Source organism: Salmo trutta, chromosome 12 (assembly GCF_901001165.1).
Source record: "Salmo trutta chromosome 12, fSalTru1.1, whole genome shotgun sequence".
NCBI classification, from domain to species: Eukaryota; Metazoa; Chordata; class Actinopteri; order Salmoniformes; family Salmonidae; genus Salmo; species Salmo trutta.
In genome coordinates this window covers 7,060,182-7,076,078 of record NC_042968.1, presented here as the reverse complement: position 1 = coordinate 7,076,078, position 15,897 = coordinate 7,060,182, and the positions used below count along the sequence as shown (strand labels likewise).

The 15,897-nt window shown below is 41.1% G+C and overlaps 1 protein-coding gene across 2 annotated transcripts in view; it reads right to left on the bottom strand.

Annotated features, from left to right (window-relative positions):
- LOC115202837 (cyclic nucleotide-gated cation channel beta-1-like) overlaps positions 1-15,897 on the bottom strand; it is a 63,877-nt gene that overhangs the window by 36,047 nt on the left and 11,933 nt on the right. Inside the window, exons 7-18 of one of the 2 annotated variants that reach the window (XM_029766902.1) lie at positions 10,992-11,097; positions 10,565-10,609; positions 10,380-10,424; positions 10,193-10,237; positions 10,006-10,050; positions 6,816-6,840; positions 6,598-6,679; positions 6,365-6,462; positions 6,085-6,148; positions 4,367-4,387; positions 3,733-3,802; positions 3,372-3,390 (exon numbers count right to left, since the gene is read on the bottom strand). In XM_029766902.1, coding sequence (XP_029622762.1) covers positions 3,372-3,390; positions 3,733-3,802; positions 4,367-4,387; positions 6,085-6,148; positions 6,365-6,462; positions 6,598-6,679; positions 6,816-6,840; positions 10,006-10,050; positions 10,193-10,237; positions 10,380-10,424; positions 10,565-10,609; positions 10,992-11,097 — 665 coding nt within the window. The remainder of the gene's footprint in view (positions 1-3,371; positions 3,391-3,732; positions 3,803-4,366; positions 4,388-6,084; positions 6,149-6,364; positions 6,463-6,597; positions 6,680-6,815; positions 6,841-10,005; positions 10,051-10,192; positions 10,238-10,379; positions 10,425-10,564; positions 10,610-10,991; positions 11,098-15,897) is intronic. The other variant, XM_029766900.1, reaches the window with a different exon arrangement.

Genomic DNA, 15,897 nt, shown 5'->3' with positions numbered 1-15,897 from the left:
TTGAATTTATCTGTCATTTTTTTTGTATTGTTGTCAAAATCTGTCTGGTGGCCACAGATTGGTTTAACCCCGCATAACTGGATATATGGTAGATGATTCTAAAGGGGAAGGGGATGCATACTATTCGCACATAGCAGGGTATTGCGGTCTGTGGGTTTTGTGTATAAGTCTGCGTGTAATGCATCATTCTCTCTGATGATTCATAAATCCAGGTAGTTTATTTTTCTCTCATCAGTCTGCATGGTGAATTTGAGGTATTCAAAGCTCTCATTTAGTAGAGTTTGGAATTCATTTAGTTCCTGCTGACTGCCTTCCCAGAGTACAAAGACATCATCTATGTATCTCTTCCATAGGAGGATTTTAGAAAGTTGGGGGTGCGTCTCTGTTTTGAAAATGAGTGTTACCTCAAGATGTCCCACATACAGGTTTGCATAGTTGGGGGCAAAGCCATTGGCTACACCCCGAATTTGAAGGAAAAAGTCTGACTCAAAGACGATGGAGAAAGGGTAGAGTCTCTCTGCTGAAGGAAGTGTTGCAGTGCCTGCAAGCCTCCAGTGTGTGGGATGTTAGTGTACAAGCTCTCCACATCAAAAGTGGCCAGCAGGGTGCCCTCTGGTATCCTTCCTAAGCCCTTTATCAATGAGATCATGTGACTAGTGTCTTTGACATAAGATGGGAGATTTTCAACCATCAGTTTAATGTGGTGGTCCACAAACGTAGAAATGTTGGACGTCAGAGTCGACTGCTGCTACAATGGGTCTACCTGGGGGAGGAGACACTTGTTTGTGCAATTTAGCGACTGTATAAAAAGTTGGTATCTTTGGAAATTTCATACATAGAAATTCCCATTCTTTTTGGGGGATTTGTCCTGATTCCAAACAGCTCTCCACTGTAGATGAGATATTATGCTGGAATTCTAGGGTAGGGTCATAATTTAGTTTGCGATAGAAGTGACCTTTAGATAGTCATCGGCGACATTCATTCACATAGTCACATTTGTTTTGTATACAAATTCCTCCTCCTTTGCCACTTTCTTTTATGATAATCGAAGGATCTGTCTGTAAGTCCTTAAGAGCCATTCTCTCATCACTACTCAGGTTATCATAGGATTTGTGTTTCTGTTTGTCTTTCAGTAGGTCACCTACATCATTTTCAACAATCCTTCAGAAGGTGTCTTTGGACGCATTGCGTTTGGGGGGGATGTAAAAATGTGGTTCTCTCAGAGTTCTCAGGTACCTCAGCTGTGTTGATGGCTTCATCTCCTGCTTGACTCGCAGTAGGGCAGATAAGTCTATTGATTAACATGGTAGACTATGTATACATCTCACTGAGGATGACATTTCAAGTGGAGTCATGTAAGTTTCACTCTTATCAAAGAATCTCAGACTACAGAAAAACTTGAATAGATCTATCTGGGCGTCAAAGTCATTAATGTACGTAGTGGGTACAAATGATAACCCCTTGTTGAGAACATTGAGGTGAGCTGATGTCAGGGTCTTACTTGATCAGTTGAATACATTTAGCTCCTGTTGGACTGGGGGCCCGTCTTGGATCTCAATTGATAGATGTCGCGGGGTGGTAGTGGATTTGTTCTTCCCCCGACGTATGCGTCAAACCCTCTTACGTGCTGGGGGTGTTATCCTCAACGTTGTACCCGGTGTCCCCGTCCTCTTTTGAGAAAAGCGCTCACCGTTGGTAGAGGAGCCAGAGGTATCGCTGCCTGTGGATAGTTGGTCTGACAGAGGGACTCTGCGTCTGTCATCGGCTTGTCTCTTCCTGCTTTGTGGTTTCTTGTGCTCAGGATCTCGCCAGAGGTATATTCGTCCGTTGTTCTTTCAAATGGCGTTTATACTTTTTGATTTACCTCTCCCTCAGTTCGGTCGTAATCTTGGTCTGAAGGTCAGCGTTACTCTTAATGAGATCATTCAGTTTGAGAGGGTCATTAAGCTCATCTCGTAGAGCTTGCTGTGAATTTTCAGTGGAGGTTGCGATCTCTGCAATATCCTTTTTAAGTTGTTCAGTGGTCAGAGTCATCAGGTCCTATGTCCTCCCTCAAGTACACAGGCATTGAGCATGTTGCTCTACCAAGGAGGAGGTAACGTTGAGATCCTACTACTACAAAGGGAGGCTTACTGGATATCCTTTCTGAAAACATTGACCCCTAGTGGTCTGAATATTGACTTTATATATATTAAATATGTATGTGAAATTGAATTAAACAATAAAGTATGCTGATGTTAATATTATGTACAATATTTAATTACGTTTCCATATGATAACAATAGCCTAATATATTTAATATGCTATAAACACTTTTTTTTTAACAGTTTCACTCAATTCATTGTAATCAACTAAATAATTATGACACACCCCTCACTATTGTCCTTGGTTGCACTAATTGCACTGTTTGTCTCCATAACCTGGTTCAAGCGTTCACGCCATTACCCAGAAGAAGGCACAGTGATGCTGAAACCTTGGTGATTTACCCATTAAATTACTGGGAATTTAAATTTAGAGTGTGCGACTCTATTTTTTATAACCCTTAGCGGAGTTGCCAACAACTGAATGCATTTGGTTTTCAGGGATACAGCTATCTATGACCTAGGTTCCTTTTCCGCTGAAAAGCGGATATGCTCAGGCGTTTCTTTTACACCTGCTACGTTAACTTTAAACATATGGAAACTACACGTTTGACTCCATTCTATTTATATCACTCCAGCCATTACAATGAGCCTGTCCTCCTATAGCTCCTCCCACCAGCCTCCTCTGCTAAGTGTGTGTCCATTTATTAATTCTTCCGTCTTTTTTGCCTGTCTGTTGAACTGCCTGTCTCGCTCCAATCATCAGTGTGTGCCTGCGGTTTAGTCTCCTCTTCTATGTGTGTGTTTATGTTTTTGTGAGCGACTTTTCCCAGTCTTCCTTCTCCTTTTGTTTAAGGGGCTCTCAGCGCACCTTCCCCCCTGAAACAGAATGAGAAGAGGAGCCCAGTTAGAGTCTGCCTCATCATGGACACTAGCCGTAATCAACCAATCAATACACCTTGTAATTAACCAATCAACCAATCAATGAACCTGCAAATCACCGCCCCACTATACTGATCAATCAATCAATCAAACTACCTCAAAGCATAACTCAGGTCACTGAAGTGTGTCCACAGCTGATATCAGACTCAAAGGAACAGTGCCAATGTCTGGTTGTACTCTCTGTTGTCCTGCCTGTCTGTTGTCTATTGGAAGTTCAGACATCTTTGTACACTGTTTTGGATTTTATATGTCTATAATGCTGATCGTTTCTTTGAACACCATTTTGAGTTTCATGATCTGTGAGATGCTGTATGTGTATGAGAAAGCCATGAGACCAGCTTTACTTACTGTTCTGCACAGCGTTCTCCTGGCAGAGGGGGAGACACAAAACAAAAGATGTTAGACTTCAGTTCCCATTTGCCTACGTCCTCTTTCAGTTATGTCCTGTTCAGTTGAAGTTTAAGAACAACTTTGAATAAAACGTATAATTTGATTCTAAAGAACTCCCCCGGCCTTATCTCTAACCCAAAACCAGGGTCTTGTTCATTATTTGCACCGAATGGAAGAAGATTTACTGAAACAGGGAAGGACTACCTGAACTTATCCAATAAGACATGTGGTTTACCATGCAAAGTGTTTTGCTACAGTGTGCCTTAATGAACACTGTCCTGGTGTGTTGCCTTGTGCTATTAGGAGGTTAGTCACTCACCGATCCACTGGGAGTCAGGACAGGCTGAGGTAACATACGACCGAAGCCCTGTACAATCCATCCCACCACACTGTAGAAGGAGAACAGAGATATCAGAATATGGACTGTCTACATCACATGGCATGTTTAACAGCTGCTATCATGCTTTAGCAGTAGAGCACATTTCAGGGCTATTACTATGTTATAACAGCATCATGAATGTGTCTGCAAGCCGTTCCCATGTTATAGCAGCGTAGAGAATGTGTAAGACCATTGGGAAGGGAAAAGGGATACTTAGTCAGTTGCACAAATGAATGCATTCTACAGAAATATGTCTTCTGCATTTAACCCATTTATCTCTCTGAATCAGAGAGGTATGGGGGCTGCCTTAATCGTTGTCATCGGCGCCCGGAGAGCAGTTGTTGTTGGAGGTTAACTGCATTGCTCAAGGCGATTCGTATCAGCAACCGTTCGGTTACTGGCCCAATGCTCTTAGCAGGTAACGTAGAGTGGACACGGTAGAATTATATTTTCCACCTTTTTTGCTCCTCTCTAGGTGGGCCAAAAGCTGCTAGGGTGAGGCAGTAACGTAGGTATGAGGGGCTTTGATAGCTAAGCTGCGGCCAATATAAGCTGCGGCCATTTTGTCACCTACTTGGGCTGTTTCTCCTCCTCACTGTCATGACAACAGATACAGTGGCAAGAAAAAGTATGTGAACCCTTTGGAATTACCTGGATTTCTGCATAAATTAGTCATCAAATTTCACAACAATAGACAAACATAGTGTGCTTAAACTAACAACGCACAAATTATTGTGTTTTTCTTGTCTATATTGAATACATCATTTAAACATTCACAGTGTAGGTTGGAAAATGTATGTGAACCCCTACGCTAATGACTTCTCCAAAAGCTAATTGGAGTCAGGAGTCAGCTAACCTGGAGTCCAATCAATGAGACGAGATTGGAGATGTTGGTTAGAGCTGCCTTGCCCTATCAAAAACACTCACAAAATTTGAGTTTGCTATTCACAAGAAGCATTGCCTGATGTGAACCACGCCTCAAACAAAAGAGATCTTAGAAGACCTAAGATTAAGAATTGTTGACTTGCATAAAGCTGGAAAGGGTTACAAAAGTATCTCTAAAAGCCTTGATGTTCATTAGTCCACGGTTAGACAAATTGTCTATAAATGGAGAAAGTTCAGCAACGTTGCTACTCTCCCAAGGAGTGGCCATCTTGCAAAGATGACTGCAAGAGCACAGAGCAGAATGCTCAATGAGTGTCAGCTAAAGACTTACAGAAATCTCTGGAACATGCTAACATTTCTGTTGACGACTCTACGATACGTAAAACACTAAACAAGTATGGTGTTCATGGGAAACCACTGCTGTCCAAAAACAACATTGCTACAAGTATGAAGTTTGCTGAAGTTCACCTGGATGTTCCACAGCGCTACTGGCAAAATAGTCTGTGTACAGATGAAACAACATCAAAACCTCATCCCAACTGTAAAGTATGGTGGAGGGAGCATCATGGTTTGGGGCTGCTTTGCTGCCTCGGGCCTGGACAGCTTGCTATCATCGACAGAATAATGAATTCCCAAGTTTATCAAGACATTTTGCAGGAGAATGTAAGGCTATCTGTCCGCCAATTGAATCTCAACAGAACTTGGGTGATGCAACAGGACAATGACCCAAAACATAGAAGTAAATCAACAACAGAATGGCTTCAACAGAAGAAAATACGCCTTTTGGAGTGGCCCAGTCATAGTCCTGACCTCAACCCGATTGAGATGCTGTGGCATGACCTCAAGAGAGCAGTTCACACCAGACATCCTAAGAACATTGCTGAACTGAAAGTTTTGTAAATAGGAATGGTCCAAAATTCCTCCTGACTGTTGTGCAGATCTGATCCGCAACTACAGAAAACGTTTGATTGAGGTTATTGCTGCCAAACGAGGGTCAACCTGTTATTAAATACAAGGGTTCACATACTTTTCCCACCCTGCACTGTGAATGTTTACACGGTGTGTTCAATAAAGACATGAAAATGTATTATTGTTTGTGTGTTATTAGTTTAAGCAGACTGTGTTTGTCTATTGTTGTGACCTAGATGAAGATCAGATCAAATTGTATGACCAATTTATGCAGAAATCCAAGTATTTCCAAAGGGTTCACATACTTTTTCTTGCCACTGTACATAATAATTAAACAGCATTAAAGAGATTGCAGAAAAATGTATTTTTTCATTAAACTGTTTAAATAGTTCCCTTTACAACCACTGTACAATCTGTAATATTTACATGAATAAGTACATATTTGTGTATCAATGAGCTTGTAGTGTAAATACAAAAGCGTAAATGTGTGAGACTCACTTTGCTTTGGCCTCCTCTTCAGTTTCCGGAGATTTGGAGGTCACTGCAAGGGATTTGGAGGTCACTGCAAGGGCAGAACAAACAGCTCATAAATATGCAACAAATGTAAAAAAAATATATAAAATAATGATATAGGCTTGCTGGTGCATGAGGTTTCTAGCCTCAGAACAAGATATAAGATTGGTGATAGACTGTGGAACCAATATAGAGTAACCTATTGCTCAGCACCCCCAAGCATCCCTGTAATAAATATGAGGATCTCTGCGTGTTAGAAGATAACCTTTCTGTGGGCAGGGGGCCTTCGCTGAGATGTCTCTGTTGATGTCAGCTGGCTGGGGTACCACTTTCTCAAAACCCTGTTTGATCCACTCATACACCCTGAGAACAGAACACACGACACACAGGCACAAACACACACGTTAGAATGTCATTGGAGACAACAAAGCGGGTAGAAGAGAGAGATTGAAGGAGAGAGGCATTCATGCACGCACGCACACACACACACACACACACCTGGGTGGGATTCCCTTCTCTTCTTGAGGCTCTTCATCTGACATAACCTCCACCACAGGAATATGAGGAAGAGGCTCTGCATCTAGAGATAAGGAGATCATCATCATCATCATCATCACCCCCCCACCCCAACATCATCAATAGAACCACACGCAATGTCATTATTATTCTCATGCTACTACTTCTACCCACAGGAACAATATGCTGTTAGCTCTCACCTGGGACATCTTGGATAGCATGCACCTGAAGGGAAACAAACATTCACAGAAAATCTATCAGTATTCAACAATAACAGATTGTAATGAGTCGTAAGTAGTTTGTGTACATTCAGAAAGTCTTCATAACCCTTGACTTATTCCACATTTTGTTGTGTTACAGCCTGAACAAAACATTTATTAAATATATATATTTTATACCCATCTACAAACAATACCACATAATAACAAAGTGAAAACATGTTTTTAGACATTTATGGAAGAAAATATTACAGAAAGTTAATACATGTTAGAATCACTTTTGGCAGTGATTACAGCTGTGAGTCTTTTTGGGTCTCTAAGAGCTTTGCACACCTGGATTGTTCAATATTTGCTATAGTTCAAAAATTATTCAAGCTCTGTCAAGTTGGTTGTTGATCATTGCTAGACAGCCATTTTCTTGCTATAGATTCTCATGCAGATTTAAGTAAAAACTAACTAGGCCCACTCAAGAACATTCAATGATGTCTTGGTAAGCAGCTCTAGCGTATATTTGGCCTTGTGTTTTTGTTTATCGTCCTGCTGAAAGGTGAATTTGTCTCCCAGTGTCTGTTGGAAAGCAGACTGAACATGGTTTTCCTCTAGGATTTTACCTGTGCTTAGCTCTAATCTGTGTCTTTTTATCCCAAAAAACTCCCTAGTCCTTGCCGATGACAAGCATACCCATAACATAATGCAGCCACCACCATGCTTGAAAATATGAAGAGTGGTTCTCAGTAATGTGTTGTGTTGGATTTGGCCCAAACATAATGCTTTGTATTCAGGAAATAAAGTTCATTTCTTTGCCACATTTATTTTTTTACTTTAGTGCCTTATTGCATGTTTTGGAATAATTTTATTCTGTACAGGCTTCCTTCTTTTCACTCTGTCATTTATGTTAGTATTATGGAGTAACTACAATGTTGTTGATGTATCCTCAGTTTTCTCCTATCACAGCCATTCAACTTTTTTTAAAGTCATCATTGGACTCATGGTGAAATTGCTGAGCGGTTTACTTCCTCTCCGGCAACTGAGTTAGGAAGGACGCCTGTATCTTTTTAGTGACTGGGTGCAATGATACACCATCCAAAGTGTAATGAATAACTTCGCCATGCTCAAAGGAATATTCAATGTCTTTTTGTATTTTTACCCATCTACCAATAGGTGCCCTTCTTTGCTAAGCATTGGAAAACCTCCCTGGTCTTTGTGGTTGAATCTGTGTTTGAAATTCATTACCTGACTGAGGGACCTTGCAGATAATTGTATGTGTGGGGTACAGAGATAAGGTAGTCATTCAAATGTCATGTTAAACACTATTATTGCACACAGAGTGAGCCCATGCAACTTATTATGTGATTTGTTCAGCAAATGTTTACTCCTGAACTTATTTAGACATGCCATAACAAAGGGGATGAATAGGTATTGACTCAAGACATTTCAGCTTTTAATTTTGTATTAATTTGTAAATATTTCTAAAAACATAATTCCACTTTGACATTATGGGGTATTGTGTGTAGTCCAGTGACACCAAATTCTATTTAAAATTCAGGCTGTAACACAACAAAATGTGGAAAAAGTCAAGGAGTGTGTGTACTTTCTGAAGGCACTGTAGGTTTGTGCGTTTCGTCATAAAATTGCAATTTTCTCTTAGACAGGGGATGCTATTCATGTCTTAAAAGGCCTTCTCACATACTGTACAAGCCACAGCAGGAACCTGCACATATAAACAACTCTCGACCTGAACAGCTACAGGGTTAGAAATATCCTGGGTGTTTCTCAAAATGCATACTACCGTGCTCCGCAAATTGGAGCGTGGGAGGGTCAGAGTATGAGTCCAAATCAAAGGTAAGCGAAATGGAGCAAGGAGGGCACTTCTCGGACGCGTACTCCGTTTGTACATATTTTGAAGGACGCACCGATGCAAGCTTCAACGGAAAGTACCCATAGAAATATGACGGGAACCATGTAAAAAACTACGCAAAACTTCTTGAAATCAATGTTGTCCATTATTTGAGCTGAAGCGAGAGCAAATAAACCCAGAATTTAGAAAGAAATGTTGCCCATTTACATCTCATATGTTGCCTTACTACAATATTTTATCTTGATACATTAATAAGTACATACTGTGTTAATTTTGGCATTACCTGCCTACAATACCCACTGTAGTGTATGTAGATTGCAAGCCCATAGTAAGTCAATAGGGCTAACGGCAACTGGCTAGCTACTACTGTTCGCTAGCTAGATAGCCACAAAGATTTGACATCTACCTTGCATAACATTTGCTTTTTGTATATCTTATTTCGTCTCTATTGTTGCCATTATCCTTGGCTAGAAGAAGGTTCAGTGAATGGGGAGGTCCAGTGTGAGGTAATACAGTAGGGGGAGTGCGAGTGCTTTTCAAATGTAATGTTTTATTTGTTCTCCATACTCTCGTCCTCACAATAACGTACTCAAGAGAACGTCCTCGGAGAACGCACTCGGAGTATGAGAGTGTTGAACATGGTAGTATGCATATTGTCAAACACCCGCTGTATTCTTAATTCATTATCACACAGTGATGCATGCATGGACTGACCGCTGTCAACTTCTTCCAAAGGCTGCCACTGAAGTGATGAGACATTCAAATGGAGATGCTATGTGATTGGATAATATCATTCGGTTTTGATAGCTGACTCATATAAATTTGATTCTCCAATCAGGGATGGTGGAAAACCCTTTTCTCTCCAGGTCGAGAGTTATCTATCTCCGTCGATCATCAAACAGCTAAACCACAGGAATCACCACCTCGCAGAACCTGCTTGAGCAGATGACATGTATATCAGTGAATCAGTGTTGCCAGCAGGAACCGGCCCTCTCAGCCTTAAGGCACAGCTGGGGTGGGAGAGGGGTAGCAATGGGACATTGTGGCGAATGGATCTCTAGAACCAAGTTTGAACACAGCTGCAGCAGGTCCGTTAGCATTGGGTTTAAGTTAGCATAGCATAGCAACGTCCATATTATAGCTAGCTACTTACGCTTGGTCACTTCTGGAATCTGAATGGAAATTCTATTAAACATGACTAGCTTAGCTCCAAGTACAGAACTGAGAGTCTGAGAAAGCAAATGCTACACGTTAGCATAAGCCATGAGTAAGTTTAGTTAGCATATTAGCAAGGCCCTTGATTTAGCTACTTACGCTAGGTGTTTTCTTAACTTCCGGCACCTTTCTGGCTTCTGCGATCTGAATGGAAATGTTGTAACACATGGCTAGCTTGGCTCCAAGTACATAAATGAGAGTTTGAGAAAGCTAATGCTACACGTTAGCGTAAGCCATGAGTCATTTTAGTTAGCATATTAGCAAGGCCCTTGATGTTGCTACTTACGCTAGGTGTTTTCTTAACCTCCGGTGCATTGCTCACCTCTGCAATCTGAATGGAAATGCTGTTAAACATGGCTAGCCTGGCTCCAAGTACAGAACTGAGAGTTTGAGTAAGCTAATGCTACACGTTCGCGTAAGCCATGAGAAATTTTGGTTAGCATATTAGCAAGGCCCTTGATGTAGCTACTTACGCTAGGTTTTTTCTTAACCTCCGGCGCCTTGCTCACCTCTGCAATCTGAATGGAAATGCTGTTAAACATGGCTAGCCTGGCTCCAAGTACAGAATTGAGTTTGAGAAAGCTAATGCTACACGTTAGCATAAGCCATGAGTAGTTGTGGTTAGCATATTAGCAAGGCCATTGATATAGCTACTTACGGTAGGTTTTTTCTTAACCTCCGGCACCTTGATCACCTCTGCAATCTGTATGGAAATGCTGTTAAAAAAAATCTATCCTGGTTCCAAGTACAGGACAGAGATGAGTCAAAGAAAGCTAATGCTACACTTTAACCATGAATAATACATTTTGGTCCTCTCTAACTGAGAATGTTTTTATTTATTACAGCTTGCTGATTGAAGTTAACAAATGCTTGAGGGGCTGCCTAAGTCCTCTTTACTTTAACATTTTTAGTGCACAGTGTGATTTTAGGTAGGGGCTGTTCTATAGCTACAACACTTAACTACAACCAATTAACTAACCAATTTAACTGACTTAGATGAAAGTTCAGACAACACTGCTACAGGCTATTACTCAAATAAAATCTGTGGACCCTTCAGGGCACCTGTCAGACCATTCCATCTGTACCTCTGTTGTCTCTGCAGGCTCCACCTCCTCCACGTTTTTTAATTCAGGCTGGGGAACCACACTGGCCAATCCCTGGGCAATCCAGCCAATGACTGTCGACCCCTGCCTGTGGAGAGATAAAATATGAAAATTGTTTTGATTAACAACCACTTTTATTGACAGCTTTGTCCGCGGCTTTGCTAAATATATGCATTAGAATGCAGTGGGGGGCTGTGAAAGCAGTTTACAGTAACGCAAGAGTGGGCAGTGGCAGAATTGGTAAGAGTTTTGGACTTTTTAGGTTTGACATATCAAAAGATGGTCAGGGGTTTTAATTCAGTCAATTCAGGTATTGTAGCTTATATTTCTTACATTGAACTTAATATTTTCACCATGGTATTCTAAATCTTAATTTAAAAAAAATAGATGCCAATGAATGGGAAGGATTGGCAGCATTTAGATGGTGCTAATACCTTTCCCATTAGGTTAGTGAGATCTACAAAACTCATGTAGTACAAAATGTATTAACTTTTATTTATTCAGGGGAACCGAATTGAGACCAGTGTCCCATTTACAATGGTGCCCTGAAGACAAAAATGACATCAATACGGCAACAACAAAACGATGAAGAAATACTACAAGACAGCTATAAATGTATTACATCAGTTTATTGCAACAAGCTATAACAATCAATTGAAAAAATTGCACACTTCGGTGAACACTTTTAACAAGTGAGTTTTAAACTGACCTATCCAGGTGTAATTTGTTTTGTAATGTATTCCATAACTGTGGTGCATTAAAACTAAAAGCGGTTTTACCAAACTTTGTTGAGACAAGCAGCCCCTCAAGAATGAATGGGTTTGGTAACTCTTTGTAAACAAGGGAGTAATGAAGTGAGCTACCTTCTGATACAGGATGCAGTGATAAGTATTAACTTTATTACAGGTGAAAGTTTTAAGGGCGCTATTGTAGACGGCATCCAAAGAGTAGTGGCTTCTGCATTCTGGTAAATGGTGTCACCATAGTCAAGATCTGGCAGGAAAGTTGACTGTACATTATGCTGTACAAGCCCACTTTAAATCTTTACTTTTAAACTAGCTCATCAGTATGTTTTTTTTAAAAGTTCTTCATCAATCCAAATGCCCAGATATTTATAGGCGGGAACCCGCTCGATGAGAGAACCATCCAATGAGTGAATATATAGCCCATCTGAGACATTTTTACATGAATTAGAGAACGACATATATTTAGTTTTGCCCGCATTCAGTGCAAGTTTTAAATCCACAAGGGCTTTCTGTTAAGTATCAAAATCAGATCGCAGCTCTTACATAGCTTGATCAACTGTCGGTGCAATGGCATACATTACCGTATCATCTGCATACTGATTAACATTACAGGATTTAATACATAGACCAATATTATTTATAAATAGTAAAGAGAACTGGTCCCAAAATCGACTCCTGCAGTACACCTTTCATAATATTGAGGAAACATTGTGCCCTGTCTGTCAAATGGTTGTTAAGTTCTTAACCCTTGTGTGGTGTTCTTAACCCTTGTGTGGGACCCTTTTTCAATGTCTACTAAAAGAAAAATGATACAATTAATTATTTTTTCAACCTGAGAATCATTGACCTTGGCTCATTTTCTGTGAAGAACACGTAAAATAACACAATTTTGTTGAGTGCACACTGTGCATCCCCTTACACATTTATACTACATATTTATTGTTTGGTTCCACTGGACCCGAAGGTAATAAAAGTGTGGAAATGTGTGTGTGTAGGTGAAAACAAGCAAAAATGAAACAAAAAGGTTTGCTGTGTGCCTTCACTCTGTCTTTCTCCTCCCTGGGCCTGCTGTTTCAACATAACACCAAGAACCTGTCTGTCTCCCTGCCTGTCTGCCTGTCTCCCACTTTTCTCGCACTCTTTACCCTTTGTAGTGTGTGAAACTACATAATGTCTTGCGGGAACCTGCACAATGTTATTACAATACATTATTTAAAATACATTGTAAAAATTCAGTATTTTCCCACACTCTACCCCAGCCAGGTGCAAATTGGGGGAGGGACACAATAAATAAATTGCTTTGCGTGTGAGGCTCCTTACCACAATCAATCAGTATGGCAAAAATAATCTCTGCTCAGAGGGCCTTAGAAATAATTTTTGCAGAGAGAGAAATTAGTTAGGATGGAGCGTCTACCACTTTGGAGGATTAAGACATTTCCGAATATGAGGATCATGTCTCTGTCAATTCGGAGTCTGATAGTGAGTTGGAAGAAGAGGATGAGATTGACCCTCAGCCAGCCCCAGGACCAGCCCGTCAGCAACCAGCCCCAGGACCAGCTGGTCAGCAACCAGTTTATCAGAAGCCTGCAGGAGGAGAAATATGGATGTAAAAAAATTGTGAAATTGAATAGTCTTCTTGTCCAAGGAATGAGCCAACCCGCATGGCTGCCAATGTGATAAGGATGCAACCCGGGCCGACGCGGATGGCGGTTACTCATGTGCAGGACAAAGTCTTCTTTTGAACTGTTCATCCCAGACCCCATCCAGAAAATCATTCTGGACTGCACCAATTTGGAGTGAAGGCGTGTTTTTGGAGAGAGATGGAAGGAGATGGACCAAACTGATTTACATGCATGCTTTGTGATTATATTCCTTGCTGATGTTTTCAGATGCAATGGGGAAACCACAGAATCCCTGTGGGATGCAGAAACTGGCAGAGAACTTTTCCATGCAACAATGTCTCTGGAAAACTTCCATATTATTTCCAGGATTATTTCGATAACCGAGACACCATACCAGCTCGGCGGCAGAGAGACAAGCTAGCTGCAATCAGGTCAGTGTGTGACAAGTGGGAGGACTGCCTTCCTCTGTTTAACTCTTGCGTATATCCTACCACTGGGGGCGCCACAGCGCATTTTGGAAAAAATGTGTTCCCATTTTCAACGCCCTACTAATCAAACTCAGAAGCCAGGACATGCATATACTTATTTTATATGGATGGAAAACACCCTAAAGTTTCTAAAACTGTTTGAATGGTGTCTGTGAGTATAACAGAACTCGTATGGCAGTCAAAACCCCGAGACCGATTGAACCAGGAAGTGGGATTCTGAATTGTGGACTCGACTTCACAGCCTTCCCTGTAATTCACAACGTGAAAAAATTATAATTGAGCACTTTCCAGTGCTTCCACTAGATGTCCCCAGTCTTTACAAAGTGTTTTGAGGCTTCTGCTGTCGAAACTCAGTGCAGGAGACGATGTGGCAATTGGTCACAGTAGGAGGGCCATCAGCATTGTGACGTCGGCGGCCGTGTCTGCCCCCACCTTTGGAAACGTTTTGAAACACAATGAAATCGTCCCACTCGAATCTGATTGGCTCTCTTGTTGAAACAGGCCCTGAAGATTAATGTTATACAACGTTTGACATGTTTGAACGAACCTACAGGAGGGAAAAAAGTCATTTTTCGTTAGCAAAGTCCCGCGCCCGTATCAACATTTGGATACAGCCTTCTGACGCGCTAACAACAGCAAGCTAATGGAACATAAAGGATGGACTTTTTCGACCGAAAATACATTTGTCGTGGACCTGGGATTACTGGAAGTGCTTTCTGATGAAGACAACTAAAGGTGAGGGATTATTGGCAATATTATACAAGATCAGATGTGATGTGCGATTGTTCCAAGATGGCGACGAGCTAGGCTTTCTAGCTCATTTTCTGAATATCGCATCCCCTTTTATCTCAAAGTGTGATTACCCTGTAAAGTTAATTTAAAATCTGTTATGACGGGTGTTTTCAAGAGATATTCATCTATAAATCTTAGATTGACAATATAAAAAAAAAAAATTGTTTTCGAATAGTAATTTATAAAATTGTAGCACTGTTTCCCGGGACGCATTTTATGGGAAAATAGTTAGTCAACGTCAGGTGCCGATGTAAAATGCTGTTTTTATATAGAAATATGACCTTTATTGAACAAAAGATTGCATGCTGTGTGTAACATGATGTCCTAGGTGTGTCATCTGATGAAGTTTGTAAAAGGTTAGTGCTGCATTTAGCTGTTTTTTGGTTATATGTGATGCATGTGCTTGGTCGGAAAATTCATATGATGCTACTTTTACCATGTACTCCTCTAACATAATCTAATATTGTGCTTTTCCTGTAAAACCTTTTTGAAATCGGACAACGAGGGTCGATTCAAGAGAGGTGTATCTATAAAACGATATGAGACAGTCCTATATTTGAAAAAAATATATATTGAATTTCGTTATGCTAATGTCGCTAGGAGTTTTTCGCTGGAAAATGATCCCTCTAACGGGATGAGAGTCTCAAGAGGTTATTAACAACCCTGGGCCCAACGTTACTGTTGATGAGCAGCTTATGCCATTTAGGGGCCACTGCCCCTTCAGGCAGTACATACCGTCTAAATATGGAATCAAGATCTGGTTTGCCTGTGACGGTGCTTCATCATAAGCGTGGAACTTGCATGTGTCTACGGGGAAGCCAGGTGGAGGAGCCCCTGAGAAGAACCAAGGGATGTGGGTTGTCCTGGACGTGACACAGGGACTTCGTGGCCACAACATCATATGCAATAACTTTTTTACTTCGCACAAGCTGGGACAGGAGCTCCTCAAGAGGAACCTGACGATGGTAGGAACAATACAAAAAAACAAGCCAGAGCTCCAACCGCAGCTGTTGAATACACGGAACAGGCCTATCAATTCCTCTAAGTTTGTGTTCACGGCCGACACAATCATCAAGGATCTCTCTGTACTTTTCTCCTGACTTGTCTCCCAGTCCCTGCCGCTGAAAAACATCCCCACAGCATGATGCTGCCACCACCATGCTTCACCGTAGGGATGGTGCCAGGTTTCCTCCAGACGTGACGCTTGGCATACAGGCCAAATAGTTAAATCTTGGTTTCA